The 15445-nt window shown below is 48.1% G+C and overlaps 1 protein-coding gene across 1 annotated transcript; it reads left to right on the top strand.

Annotated features, from left to right (window-relative positions):
* Window positions 1-2118: 2118 nt before the first annotated feature.
* APOBEC2 (apolipoprotein B mRNA editing enzyme catalytic subunit 2) lies at window positions 2119-14064 on the top strand. The gene is made up of 3 exons (XM_045498130.1): window positions 2119-2432; window positions 10458-11022; window positions 13630-14064. The coding sequence occupies exons 1-2, from the start codon at window positions 2275-2277 to the stop codon at window positions 10999-11001; spliced, it is 702 nt and encodes a 233-aa protein (XP_045354086.1). The 5' UTR covers window positions 2119-2274; the 3' UTR covers window positions 11002-11022; window positions 13630-14064.
* The last annotated feature ends 1381 nt before the right edge of the window (window positions 14065-15445 follow it).

Genomic DNA, 15445 nt, shown 5'->3' on the forward strand with positions numbered 1-15445 from the left:
TCACTGCCTTTTCTTTGTGAACTCAGGCACTACCACTACCACCCTGTTTTACACCCCCAGAAAAACAATCTCTGCACAAGTGCTTTCAGTAATCAGCCCATCGGGTCGGGTGACCATAGGGTTGATTGTCGATACCAGAGCGCTATGGGGAGTGGATGGGGCATGAGTAGTAACTATACCTGGACAGCAGGTAGAAATTATGACCACCCAGGCAAACCACAATGCTTGGGCATCTTACAGGGCACTGTGCTGCTCAGGATTCTCTGGGAAGAGAACCCCCAATACTCCAAACTGACCTGACTCCTATTGTCTAGTCAGACTGTGGAAAGGTATGCTCCCTTTCCACCACCACCACCCAGCCCCACTTGGAGCATGGTTCTGACCAGTGCCCAGTGTTCTCAGTTTCCTCACTTTCAACCTCTAGGTGACCGTGACCCCAGCCTTCCACTGCCCTGAGAATGTCCTAGAGTATTTGCAGTGCCCCAAACATGAATGCCTGTGGCCCCTGCTAAGCATCCATGATATGAATCTGCAAAAAGGTATCTGTCTATCTTCCAATGCTATTTCAGCTCAGGGATTTTTCTAGGGGCCCCAGGTCTCTCATTACTTTCAATAGGCTTAGAACTGGTCCCTCTGCTTCTGCTCTTTGGTCTATCCTCAACCAAGCAGCCTGGCTGATCCCGTAAAAATATAAGTCAGACCATGTTCTCATGTGTTCAAAGACAGGGGCTTCCCATAACACTCAGAGAAAAAGTCAAGGCCCTTAGAGTAGCCCATAAGGTCGCACCTATCTCGCCCACACTTATCTCTCTGGCCTCATCTCCCAGGACTCTCCAGTCGCCCAGGTGTCCTTGCTTGTTCCGCAAACACACAAGGAACGCTGCCTCCCCAAGGCCTTTACACCGGCTCTTCCTCCCCTTGGAACACTTTCCCCTTAGATATCCATATGATTATTCCCCTCACAACCTTCAGCTCTTAGTTGTTTCCTTTTCAAAGTGCTTCCCTGGCCACTCTATAAAAATATAACCTCACCGCTTGTCACTTCTGTCCCCCTCACCTTACCTGCCTTTTCTCCCTGGCACTTCGCACCAGCAAATAGCCTATATGTATATCACTTATTTTATTGATTGTCCAGCCCCCTCAAGCTCTGTGGGGGCAAGGGTTTTCATCTGTTTTGTTCTGTGCCATAGTCCCAATACCAGAACTGGCACCTGGCATATAGTAGGTATTCAACAAATATTTGTTAAAGGAATAAAGGACTGACCGAGAGGGAACATACCATGGAGGTCAAATGTTTGGCCTCTGGGGTACAAAGGCCTGGGTTGGAATTCTGACTTGCCACTTTCAGGGCTGCATGGCCTTAGGCAAGGCCCTTAACCAGCCCTTCTGGGAGTCCAAGTTTCCCTATGTGAAACACGGGATGATACAGATTGCCTCCCACGGCTGTTGACAGTCTGATTTCACACATAAACCACGAAACTCACTGCCTGTCTTCTTTCAAAACCCTCGGAGCTCGTAAACAGCAATATCGCTAACTACTGGAGGCTCCCAAATCGACACTGCATTATGGGTTCATAACAGGCAAATCGGCGTCTGTTCCCTTTAAGTAACAGCCCACAGTTTCTTTCCAAATTGGCAGCTCTTATCCCACCCCGTCTCAGGATGCTCCTTTCCTGAACCCGCCAGTGGGGGAGGGGGTGGGTCTCTACAAGCACCCCGTTCAACAACACAAGCCTCATCCTGCTTACACTTCTGAGAGCATCTCCCCCAAATCTCAGGATGCTCACCTGTAGGCCCCTTTTTCCACGCCCCTCCCCCCCCCCCCCCCCCCCCCCCCCCAGTGAAGCTGGAAAGGTTGCATGGGAAACAGAGGGAAGGATGTAAGGTGGAGGGGGAGAGGATGAATACATGTGTGAGCTGGTGGGGGAAGGGAGAGCAGGCCTCGCCATCCCCACCTGCCAGCTTCCTGTCTTTGCCTCCTGATAAATAGGGGATACTAATGGCCAGAGTTTCCATTCCCCCCATCCCGGCACCCGCTGTCACTCAATTAAAAAAAGATAGAGGGCGAGGGCCTGGGGGAGGGGCAGAGGGCTCTGGTTATAAAGCCTGTGGCCAGGAAGTGAGAACACTAAGCCTGGCCTGCCCAGTGCTCTTCCCGTCGTCCCCAGGCAGATTTAGCTGCTGACAGCTGCTTGGGCCTCTGCCGCCAGGCCCTGGCCGGGGAAACTCACCCCCTCTCCCCTTTCTCAGTGACTGCGGAGCCACAGCCCCTCCATGGCCCAGAAAGAAGAGGCCGCTGCGGCCGCTGCGGCTGCTGCGCCCGCTGCGCCTGCTGCGCCCGCCTCCCAGAACGGTGAGGATCTGGAAGATCTGGACGACCCTGAGAAGCTGAAGGAGCTGATTGAACTGCCTCCCTTTGAGATCGTCACAGGGTGAGACCTGGGTGTGGGCTGGGTCCCTCTCCCTAGAAGAGTGTGGGCTGGGGCAGGCTGGGGGAATTTAGGATGGGAATAGTAGGGGTCAGGGTCACAGACCTGCAGCCACGAGCCTACCATGCATGGTAGGGGCTGCGGGGGACACAGCTGCAAATTTCGCTTGGCCTCTCGGGGTGACACTTTGGACCCTCTAACCAGGGGGAGGGAGGGCAGCTCCTTAGAGGCAAGGGCCCAGAGAATGAAACCACCGCTTGGGCCTCCTGGTACCAGGATGCCACCTGCCTCTCCAGACACAGGCTGTCGAGTCCTAGGGAGTGTGGTAAGGACAGGGGATGACACAGGCATATTTAAAGATGGCCCCAAAGTACCTCCTCCCTCGACTTCTCTCTGTTGCTGAGTGGGCCTCTCCTCTATCTGTATAGCTCTCACTCTTTCTTTAGAGCTTCTCTCTGGAGTGAAAGATCCTGAGACAGGGAAAACAGACCCACCCTTTCCCAAGGCTGAGTGAGAAGCATTTTTTTTTCCCCCTTATAGAATTGAATCTGCCCACGGGTTCTTCACATCCACCCCCAGGGAAACAATAGTTACAGCACAGGTAACAGTCCAGGGCCAGAAGCTTCTGGGCAGAAGAGGCATTCCACCCTCAGCCACAGCCCAGAGGAACAAGGACCCTGAGCAAACGGTCTCCAGGCCCCAAAGAGAGGCCTACATACAGGGTCCCTCTGTCTTGTCCAGATTATGACATCTCCAGGAATAGCACCAAGTGGTCCTTCCTCCTCTTTCCTCTCTGTTCCTTTTGCAGAAGACCCTGCAAAGATCATAGGCAAAGAAAAAAGGGATACATAGAGCCATATTCCCTCCCTCAGCTCCCGGGCTTCCTTCATGGGAGTCCCAACAATGCCCACAAACAGAGGAGGGTCCACACTAGGAGAAATTTCAGGAAAAATGGAGGCATGATGTCCTCAGGGGGCAGAGGAGCCTGGGTGGCCATTTGGACTTGTTGTTTGAAGCTTGGCAAGTGATTTTCCAGTCCTGGCCTTAGTTTTTTCATTTGTAACATGAGGAAGTTACACTAAGTTGATCCCTAAGGTCCCTTCCAGCTCAGATATTTTCTGATCTCTACGAGAACCTGAGGGGAAAATGCATCCTAGTTCCTAAAGGAAGAATTCAGGCGAGAGCCTGGAACTTGCATTCACCCGTGCCCAACCGACCAATGTCACCCTCCCCCTAAGATTAAAGGAACAGAGGAGCACAGACTAATATAGACCTAGGGAGGGCCTAGGGCTACCAGGCCAGGAGGCCGCAATCCAGTGGCTCCCTATAGAAGAGATCCATTTTCTAACCTCTAAGGCTGCTGGTCTATGCTGCCCTTGGTCACACACAGGCACATGCACACCCACTCTATGCAATGTTGTGATCTCCCCAGCGCAGGGGCAGGATAGGTCCATAACAGAATTAGACCGTGTGTGTTCAGTTGAACATGCTTTGTGGCCCCAGGGTGGTTGGTCCTAAGGGTTAAATCCTCTGGTGCAGTTTACATTCATCCAGTTTACATTCATCCAGTTTACATATACTCGCACTGGCATGAGCCCATTCAACCCTCAGCACAGGGCTGGGAGAGGGGGTTATGTTATTGCCACTCTACAGATAGGGAAACTGAGTCAGGGAGACTCAGTAATTTGTTCAAGACCACAGAACCAGTACGTAGCAGTCTTCTTCTGACCCCAGCCAAGTGTTCTTTCCAAGGCCTCTTATTCATTCTGGGTCCCAGATTTCCCAACAGGGCTCCACCTGCCTCCATCTGTGAGGTCTACTCAGAGCCTTCTCTGACCCAAGGCGCAGAAAAAGACGTGCAGCAAGGTAGTTTTCTGGGTGCTCTGAAAGCAGTTCAGGACGGAGGTGGAGCCCTGAGAGTTTCCTGGCCGTAAGTAACAGCTGTGGAGATCTGTCTCCTGGGCCCCTCTGGGTAAACAGATGGCTTAAAATAGCCCAGAGGTGCGGCTGTGTCTGTGCATGGACAGGATGAGGGAACAACTTTCCCCTCTTTTCCTCTCCAGATACCCTGGCATCAAGGAGGTCAGCAAAGCAGCTCCTCTCCTAGCCTAGACTCCCAGAGGGGATGGGTCTGTCTACACGGCTCCTTAGATTTGGGCCACAAACTAGCAGAAGAGGGAGCAGACAGAGGTGAGGTGAGGTGAGGAAGGCGTACCAGGTAGGAATAAGGAGAGATGCCCCATTTGTCACGATTCTGGCTTGAATACGGCACTCAAGATAGAAAGCAGACCTAAGAACATTAACAAAATAACATGGTGGGAAGTGCTAGAAAAAGGTCAAAAACTGTCGTGGTGTGCCAAAGCCAACTCACGATGAGAACGGCCTGTATGCATCTCTTTCCAATTTTGCCTTCAGTGACTTCATGTTGGTTTCTTGAAATCTCTATAGTGGGAGTATTTACAGAAATCAACAAATGTTAGAAATCACGACTGACTTCCTTCCTTTCTTTCTCTCTTCCTTCCTTTCTTTTTTTCCTCTCTTCCTTTTCTTTCTTTTTCTTTCTTTCTTCCTTTCTTTCTTTCTTTTATTTTGTCTTTCCTTTCCTTTCCTTTTCTTTTCTTTTTTCTTTTCTTTTCTTTTTCTTTCCCTCTTCCCCCCTTTCTCTCTTTCTTTCTTTCTCTCATAGAACTGGGTGTTGAACCAGCACACCAAGGAAAGAGAGAACCCTCTAAACACAAAAGGAAGAGTAGAAAGGGCTCAGGTTTGGTTATGCTTAAGATTGAGCTCTGAGGGGTAAGATTTGAGGCCCAGAGAAGGCACCATCCATCAGTACCAGGTTTAATTTCTTGCGTGTTGACCACTGTCCAAACTCTAAGAGGGCGGATCACTCGACCTATCTTTCAGATGGGAAAACCAAGCCTCAAAGGGATGAGTAATTTGCCCAAACTTAATGGATGGAGTAGGGTGTAACCCCAGGGCTGTCTGACTCCAAATCACCACACTGCATCTTAAAAAGCCATAAATGGGAGGCTTTTTATATTCAACAAATATTTACTGAATAGGAATCATTTATTTACTGCCCATTTCCTCCACTAGTATTTAACTTCCATGAGGCTAGGGACTTTGCCTTTTAACTGCTTTATCCCCAGCACAAAAAATAGTGCCTACCTCCTCATAGACACTCAATAGGTATTTGTTGAATAAGTAAATAACTGAACTGATGAACAAGCACCTATTGTATGTGCGGCTCCCTGCGAGGCATCTGGATAAGGCACTAATTGCGGGGAGGGCTTCTGAGAGGAGAGAAGTTCAGGATACATGAAGACCCAGCAGCGCTCCATGTAGAGAATTCCACGGGTTCGTGCCTCTCTCTGAACTCGGCATGCTTGAGGGAAGCTCTGGGGCATCAGAACTAGTTGTCCCCTCATCTCTCCATCCCAGTGATGAGCGACTGTGGCGCTGCCTAGCAGGCCCCCTGGCTGTGTGTTTGTCTTTGTTGGTCTCTAGTTGTGTTGTATATGATTTTGCATAAAGCTGAACCTGCTATCAAAGGGATTTGCATGGAACAGACATAAATGGCACAGACAGTGACTCCTTTCAACCACGTCTTTAGCTACCAGAGGTTGGCTCCGGCCACATGGGGAACACAGAGAGGACATGCAGGGTTCAGAGGAGAAGGGAGGGCAAGGAGTGAGGGCCTTCGACTCCGCTGTGAATGCCACAAGCCCCTCACGCCTCGCCCTGGTTTCCAGAGCATGTTGGGAAGGCTTGTCCTAGAAAGAATAGAAGACAGCCACTGATTCTGGCCTCCCTGGCTTCCACCGAGGCTGGGGGAAGGTCAAAGCTCCAGCGTGAAGACAGTGCCTCCCAGGAAAAAGGCAGTGAGCTGCTCAGGGCTCACCAAGGGCAGAATCCCATCCAGAATTGCAAATCAGGAGCCAGCAGCCCAGCAAACCCCATCTGGGCTCTAGGAAGTCAGGCTGTTAGAACTCTCTGCTTCTAGTCTCCTTCTGACCGTGCCCACTCCTCAGCATCCACTTTGAAAGTGGTCTGGAAAAGGGAGAAGGAAACTGAAACCAGCAACTCTTGCCTCTTTTGAGCAGGGCACAAAAGGTCTGGCGAGGAAAGCTGAGACAAGTCAACACTCAATGACCTGTGAGTAGATTTTCCACTCCATGGATTATTTTGGAGCAAATGTTTAATCTCAGACCAGTCTCTGCTGCCTTCCGGGTTGCTTTCTTTCACCGTATAGATTTCTGCTTAGGGAACGCAAATATTTTTAAACGTGAACGTGAGAAAAATACGGTATAAATATATTGCATGTGTTCACATCCTTGCTCCCTCCATCAAGTCGACCATGCTCCAAATGTTCTCTCCCAGATATTAGGATTCTTGGTTTCCTGCCTAGAGAACTGCAATGCCCAGTAGCCTGGGTCTCTGCAAACGAAGTGTGATTGACTTGTGTGCAGGAAGTATGAGGACGTGGTGCTTAAAGGAGGGGGAATGGGGGGGAAGGAATAACACTGTTGGTTTCTGTGCCTGAAGCAGTGACTGAGCCCAGGTGAAGAAATCTGCTACCCACATGTTTCTCCTGACCACCATGCCGATTAACCCGCATGCGCGTGCGCCCACACACACACACACACACACACACACACACACACCACTTCAGAAGGAAAACACCCGCTGGGGGGCGACAGCAAGGGCTATAAGTAAATATGGTACTCAGGCATCATGCTACTAGGAAAAAAAAAGATGTTTGTGATTATCTAAGAAATTAGTGTCACTATTTCCTTCCTTCCACTAGCAGGCATAGCAGTGTTGACTTATTTTGTGATTCTATAAAATCACCCGAGATGACCATATTGTCTAGCTCCCTGGAGAGATTTCAGCCCTCTCCCACCTCTATTCCCCTTCAGGGCCTGCTGTTTCAGCCTGTGGGAGGCCCAAAGGACCTCATTTGCCCCTTAGGCTCCTTCTGGAAAACCAAGAAGCCCATTGAGAAGCCAAGCAAGCCCAGTTTTTGAACAAGCTGAAAGACTGGGAACCAAGACCTTCCCTGACTTTCCTTTTTTTTTTTTTTTAATGTTTATTTATTTTTGAGAGAGAGAGAGAGAGAGTGCAAGCAGGGGAGGAGCAGAGAGAGAGAGAGAGGGAGACACAGAATCCAAAGCAGGTTCTAGGCTCTGAGCTGTCAGCACAGAGCCCAACACGAGGCTTCAACCCATGAACTGTGAGATCATGACCTGAGCTGAAGCTGGACGCTTAACCTATGAGCCACCCAGGAGCTCCCCCCACACACTCCCACTTTTATTTCAATATTGACTTTCCTTTGCCCCTTGAAAGCATTTCCCTTCCTTAGGCACCTAGTCCAGAAGGCCCTGCTGAAGCACAGAGTAGGCTATTGGGCTGCTGGCCAGAGGGGTGGGAAACTGATATTTATAGAGAGGTGAACTTTCTTCCTCTCCCTTGGGTTTCAGGTTTCTCTGGGTCTTCTCCTCCTGTGAAGGGAAGAGGAGGAGGGGAAAGCATCAGAGCTTAAGAGAGGCTGGGAGAAATAGCAGCCTCACACTAGCCAGCCAACTCGTAACTATATGCTGGGCCAAGTTCATACTCTCACTGCGCTGCATTTGGCCAAGTTGGAGCAACACTTTTGGGGGCTCCAGAAGGAAACCCAAGGGGCCACACAGGCAGCTATTGGTGAAGCCCCCAACCAGCCACACAGTTGTGAATACTTCCAAGGGTTTTGAGAATCCACCATACGGTTGGCTCTGGATAGATTTGGGGGCAGGGGAGTGTCTGGCAAATGGCCTTGAAGAGCATCAAGTGTTTGGACAAGGAAGGTAGGCTCTGTGCTTCTCAGGAGAAAAAAAAAAAAATCCACTCTGGAAAGTGAAGGTACCATTTAGCAGCCAGTAAAATCTAGGCGTGGTCTTGAAGGGTGACTTTCACTGGGGAGAGCTCATTATAAATGAATTCCCAACAGGGATTGAAATAGGAGAGGAGAACCATTAGGCCATCCATTCTCCCCAAATGTTAAGTAAATAATAAACACATTTGACTGGGGACAGAGGGGTTTAGAGAGCTAAGTATAGTACCCAAAAGAATCCTGGGGCCAGGTCCTCAAACACATCCATCTCCACAGTGGAAACTGAACTTGACAGCAAGAGATATGGAAACTTGGGTGGAGCAAATTTTGCGATGGGGGTGGGGAATACAGCAGGGAAACAGCTCATGTTTTTTCAGCTCTTTGGCACCTGGCTGCTTAGCCCTAAGAAGACAAGGCCCTGGGACATCCGGGATTTCCCTGTAGCCCTGGAATTTAGAAAGGGAAGGCATGTAGGGCAGTAACAGCAGAGTTCATGGTTGCCACAGGGTATCTTTTGGGGCAACTGCAGAGATTACTTAAAAAAAAAAAAAAAAAAGAAAACATTCAGCCTCTCCAAGCCAGTACTCAATCCCCTCCTCTCCTGACATTTCAATCTCTCCTGTTAAACGCTCGTCATCTCCTTGGCCCTCCAACCTACAATAGGCTTCCCCATTCTAGAAAGACACGCAGACACACTAAGATAAAAACAATCAACTCTGATGCCCTCTCTAGCCCCTTTCCTTTTCTCTCTCCTTCTTTTAACTACAAAACTTCCCCCAAACCCGGTCTTTTTCTGCTGGTTTCACTTCCTGCTCATCCTAGACATAGTCATCACCAAGTCTGGCATCCTAAGACACCAAGTGGGCTTGCTTAATTTCAAGCTTTTCCCCAGCCTCACTATCTACCTAAAGCCACCCCGGACGTCACTTTTATTACGTCCTTCTTTACTCAAGAGGCTGTAACAATTTTCTGCTGCCGCCTAAATCAGGGCTAAACATTCAAGAAACTTGGTGCCTTGTCCTCCATGGCTCCCTGTGCATTTAAAATTAAAATGCTCTCAGCTGTCTTAGCCAGAGTGGAGCTGCTAGCTTATAAGCATCTGGAGGGTAGAGGCCAAGTCTTTTTTTTTTTTTTTTAATTTTTTTTTTTTTTGACATTTATTCCTTATTTGAGAAACAGTGTGAGTGGGGGAAGGACAGAGAGAGAGGGAGACACAGAATCCGAAGCAGGCTCCAGGCTCTGAGCTGTCAGCACAGAGCCAGACACAAGGCCTGAACTCACGAACCATGGTATCATGACCTGAGCTGAAGTCGGACTCCTCACCGACTGAGCCACCCAGGCACCCCCCGAGTCTTTTTTGACTTTGACATGACTCAATACTACATGTAACCTAAACTGTATCAAGGTACTCTTGGATAGCCTGACCTCAAAGATAAAAGCTTCTTGGACGCTTATTGTGTGACAACCCTCCTTCACCTGAGGGAAAAGACAGACTTGAGAAAGTCACCTGGAGAGGGGGGCACTGTGCGTTGTGGGCCAGCCCAGGACCAAGATGCAACAGCCATGAGTGACAAGGAGGAGAAATGGAAGCAGGAAATGTTCCACAAAATCTTCCTCTTGCTCTATCATGAGAAATTTTACACGCTTGCTACTTTGTAAGATTGCTATTTGAACACTGCTTTTCCAACGTTGCCACCTATTAGAATCATCTGGAGGGTGTGTTTGTTTGTTTGTTTTTTTAATGCTGGTGCGTGGGTTCCCTCCAGACCTTCTGATTTCATTGCCTTGGCATGGGGCCCAGGCACTGACATTTGTAGAGTCCTCTGGGTGATTGGGCTATGTAGCCCCCCCGCGAGAGAGTGACTGCTTTAGAAACGCAGGTGCGTGCCGTGTGTTGGAGGGATGGTGGGGCGTTTGGAGACCCTCACTATTGGGGTGACCTGAATGCACACCTCCAAATTCTCTCCCCTGCTCCAGATAACACCTTTCTGAATTCTTTCACGCCGTGTGGTCGCTGATGCTAGCCTGGGCAAGGCCGGCTTTGCCCGGGAGAGCCGACGTGTCTCTGAGGCACCGAGGCTGGAGAGCCACCTGCTCTTAGACATAAGCGCTCATCCTTCTTTCTTCTCCCCTGTCCCCTCTGCCCTCTCGCCCCACAGGGAGCGGCTGCCGGTCAATTTCTTTAAGTTTCAGTTCCGGAACGTGGAGTACAGCTCCGGGCGGAACAAGACCTTCCTCTGCTACGTGGTGGAAGCGCAGGGCAAGGGGGGTCAGGTGCAGGCCTCCCGCGGGTACCTGGAGGACGAGCATGCCGCCGCCCACGCCGAGGAGGCCTTCTTCAACACCATCCTGCCGGCCTGCGACCCGGCCGTGCGCTACAACGTCACCTGGTATGTGTCGTCCAGCCCCTGCGCCGCCTGCGCCGACCGCATCGTGCGGACCCTCGGCAAGACCAAGAACCTGCGCCTGCTCATCCTGGTGGGGCGCCTCTTCATGTGGGAGGAGCCCGACGTCCAGGCCGCGCTGCGGAGGCTGAAGGAGGCCGGCTGCCGGCTGCGCATCATGAAGCCCCAGGACTTCGAGTACGTCTGGCAGAATTTTGTGGAGCAGGAAGAGGGCGAGTCCAAGGCCTTTGAGCCCTGGGAGGACATTCAGGAGAACTTCCTGTACTACGAAGAGAAGCTGGCGGACATCCTGAAGTAGGCCCGCCGGGACCAGCCTCACGTGAGTCACGGCGCCCCTGTGGTCTTGGTAGCCTTGAACTGGGTCGAAGGCTGGCGGGCAGGTGGCAGAGTGCGGGAGGTTTGACCTGGCCAGAAACGAATTTCCCTTCTCTGCTCTAGGGTGGTTGTAAACACATTTTACATCTATTGATTTTTGAGAGAGTTAGTGCACGAGTGGTGGAGGGGCGGAGAGAGGAGACCCAGAATCCGAAGCTGGCTCCAGGCTCTGAGCTGTCAGCACAGAGCCCGACGTGGGGCTCGAACCCACAAATCGTGAGATCATGGCCTGAGCTGAAGTCGGACACTCAACCGACCGAGCCACCCAAGCGCCCCGTAAACACATTTTAGAAGATCCCAAGTTTTCCTTTTCTCTTAACTGCAAATTCGTCTCCCTAAACCCTTTTCGTTCCTACCCTGTTGTATCAAACGAACTTTCCCGAGAACTTTGGAATACTCAAAGGTTGACAGGAATCTTCAAGCTTTGGTGAGACCGAGTGACCTGCCGTGGTCAGACTGTCCCTCAAGAAGCATGCCCCCACTGGCGTTGAGTCCAGACTGACTGACTCCGGACATCTTCTGGAGGCCCTGTTCCCACCCCCAATTGCAATCTTACCATTCCATTGTCCTGTAATGTAGGCTTTTCATTCCTTCAAATGTAATTTTTTCATTTGGGGTACTTTTGAAAGTCCCCAAACGGATCTGTATTCAACTTATTATTATTTTGCCAGAGAGGCTTTTATGTTTTCAAATAAATGGTTCGGCCTTGAAGGAGACCAGTAATTTCGGTGTGAATATACAACACAAGAACATTTTTCTTACTTTGAGAAGACCTTAGCGGAACTCATAGAAAAATGCTGTATTCAGGAATGGGGATACCACAGCAACAAGTTCCTCTATGCAGGAATATAGAAAGGGTTAAAAAGATGTTTGTAAATGAGACAGCAGCTCAGAAGTAGCCTCCTACAGACATCAAGATGTGATAGAACTGGAAGTAAAGATTAGCTATTTAGGCAAATAATTAGGACACAATTAAGGCCAACTTGGCCTCTTGCTGAGGGTAAATTAGACTCTCACAGAAACAGGCCGATTACCCTCAGGAAAGAGGGTAAAAGATCCTTTGCTAACTTTTTTTGAGTTTGGTCTGATCTAGTTTGCTCCCGCAGAAATGCTATAACCAAGTCCCTTCGCAAGGCCTGAGTTACTGATCAAGATCCTCCAGAAATGAAGAAAGGGTCTTTATCACCCTCTTCTCCAACTTAAATTCTGGAACAATTCACATATTAACAAAATGTGAATGCAGCATGCTTCTATGAAGCTATTCAATTTACTCTTGGTGTCTCTCACCCTTAATACTCTTAAGAGAACATGTGGCTTCATAGACACGTTTTTGGAAATATCAATGTTCTGGAGCTCGATGTTGCCAGACGTCTGCTATTAGACATGCACACAGGGTGCCTGATAATTCTCCAGCTGAGCATTTGCCAATCCGAGAGGGCATGATTTTTGGCCATTTTTTACAAAAAGCGGGGCCCATTGAATTCAGTGAGAATATGGTCACGTAATGCCACATGGTATTCTGTTCACATAAAATATGACACCACTCTAGTGGTGGCGAGTGATAAAAATAGATTTCTAAGGGTGACTTCTGAAAATACCAAACTTTTAAATACCTTGAGAATTATATTAGTGTAGGTGCTATCACTGTAATTATAAACCCTACTCAGACTCCAGAATGATGAATGGTAGCTTAATTTTAACTATAGTATACTTTCTTCTTAAATGCCTTTCCGAGTCACAGGCCACTTCTTCCAGCTGCCTAACCAGCAAGTCTTCAGAGATGCGTGTGTGTGTGCACGCGCGTGCACCTGTGCACACACGTTGTTTTTTCCATTAAGTTAAATAATTAGATAGCTAAATCTGCTATAAAAAGTAAGCATTTCAAGGAGGATTAAAAGGAGCTTTTAATTTTGGATATTTGAGGGTTGTATCTTACGCTAATCTAAACGGAAGTAAAATAGATAAATCAGTTTGAGGGGAAAGTCCATTTCCAAGTCAAATTATTTTAAAATAAAATATTATTGGACATGTTCCACATTATAAGCCTCTTTCCATTAGTGTACATGACCGTATTATCTGGACCCATTAACATGCTTCTCTGTACTGTATTTGAGTTATTCATGTTCCTGAAGGGAAAGGTTAAAATGTACCCAGTTAAAAAAAAAAAAAAAAAAGGCATGAAATCCAGTTGTAATCTAAATGCCCTAAAGAACAACTCCGCTTAATTAGAATACTAAGAAATGGGCATTTGGTAAAGAAAATTTGCCCTATGTTTCTTATTCCATCTTTTTTTAAAAAAATGACAGAATAGGACTTAACCATATATCTAACTCAAGAGAATAGAATTAAAGTAGGGATCTTCTGGGGTTTTCCCTGTGTGAACCACACCATGAATAGAGCAAACCTAACACTGGGAACAGTGGAAATCACAGGCAACTGGGGGAGAAATTCAGATTGCTGGGGAGGGCACACAGAGACTTCAGTTCAAAAGAAACTCTTCATTGGGGCCAGCAGAGCTCTCAGTAACATGCTTTCTTGTTTTCTCACTAAGGTCTGCCTGCTGCCACCAGGAGACAGCAGTGACATGTATGGCCATCTGGGACATGTCTGACTTCCTAATACCACTTGAGCTGGACAACATTGGACACCAACCAATCCTCCTGCACAGGCCCTCCAAGGACTCTAAATATACTGCTCATGCTGTAAATCATTTAAGCCATGGCTCTCTCTAAGGCTGCTCTAAGGCTGTTCTTGGGAAAAGGGAGTTGCAAGGAAAATGACGACTGTATATGGGCCGCAGGCATCTGTGGGGCTGAGGGGCCTAATTATTCCCCCAAATGGGTTGCTTTGAGGCAAAGAGCCTCAGACCCAAGGTTTGTGCAGATCTTTGAAATATGTCCGGATGCGTATTTGTTAAATTGTTTTTGTTTTTTTTGTTTTTTTTTTAAAGAAAGATAGCAACATTAATAAAAGAAGTGGTGTGGTTTTTCTGTGACCAGGTTTTTTAGGGAACTTGGACATTTAGAAGTGACTATGTACAGTGAACAAGTCCTAGGAATAGGGACGTTCCCAGGCTATGAGCCAAGCCAGGATATTAGAAAGTAGAAGGGAGGCTTAATCCAGGGCTTGTCCAGGCAACACAGGATACTAACTCTCCTAGGCGGACTTCCCACCCCAGTCTTGACCTTTATCCAGTATTTTCTTCTGTGATTACTTGTAATTGAGTGCCTTTTCCCTTCTCTGAAGACAAGGAATATGGCGGAGGGTGAAACAAAGGCAGGGGAAATCTGTTTACAAGATATCCATGTTCCGACTGCCAACTAATAAGCAATTAGCGTCGTAAGGAGAGGATAAGTAGGATTTCAATGTTCAGACACACATACTGTAGGAGTAGTTGGTATGTGGTACTCGATGGTGATGGCAGGATGGTGTCAAGTCTCGTTTCTTAAAAGGCTTGAGTCTTATGGAGAAGCAAAATTTCACATGTGAATTTCTGGGTGTTTGCCAAACTCTAACTAGGTTTCCAGGAATAATGTGCTCATTCTATCAGACCATGCCTCTTCTTCCCAAGCTTCAAGTGTGATAAATCATCAGAATTTGACCCCAAGACTATATGCAAATGACAAAGCACTTTATCGTATCCCTGCTGAGTCCCAGAATTCCACTTACAGCCAGTCCTCCACAAGACTAGTCTTTGCTCAAAGAATCATCAAGGCTCATACTCCATGAAAAAAATTAACCCTAATTCCTTTAAATGTAGAAGCCTACAAAATCAATGTTTTGAGCCAAAAGCAAAGATTTATTTGCATAAACAAAATACTTTCATTCTAAGTTTGCTCTTACCATCCCACTCTCATTCTCTGTGTTTTGTATTTAAACATTTCTTTTTCCCCCTTCGGTTTTACCATATGTGGACAGAAGTGAAGCTTCAAGCAAACCTAACAATGAACTTGGCCCTGCACTACCCCTACCCAACAACATGAACTTGTCTGTTCCAGAGATACAAAAGTGAAGTACTTTTTGAAACTGCTGCCTCCTATCAGGCTGCAGTGTGATAAGAACACGAGTCTAAAGTACAAAGATTATATTTAACTGGTGTTTCCATAGTGTTTCAGCAACCCCCTTCTGAAAACCAGTTCTTTTATACTTGAGTAAGCAGCAAGTCCCAGGACAGACCCAGTATTCACTCTAGGAGGAAATCAATAGTTGGTCTCGCTATTTTAACTTTTTAAAAAAAGCTGATTTATTTTGAGAGAGCGAGAGAGCCAGCATGCAAGCGGGGGAGGGGCAGAGAGAGAGGGAACAAGAGAATCCCAAGCGGACTCCGTGGTGATGTGGGGCTCAGACCCAAGAACCATGAGATCATG

This window comes from Leopardus geoffroyi, chromosome B2 (genome assembly GCF_018350155.1).
Source record: "Leopardus geoffroyi isolate Oge1 chromosome B2, O.geoffroyi_Oge1_pat1.0, whole genome shotgun sequence".
Taxonomy (NCBI): domain Eukaryota; kingdom Metazoa; phylum Chordata; class Mammalia; order Carnivora; family Felidae; genus Leopardus; species Leopardus geoffroyi.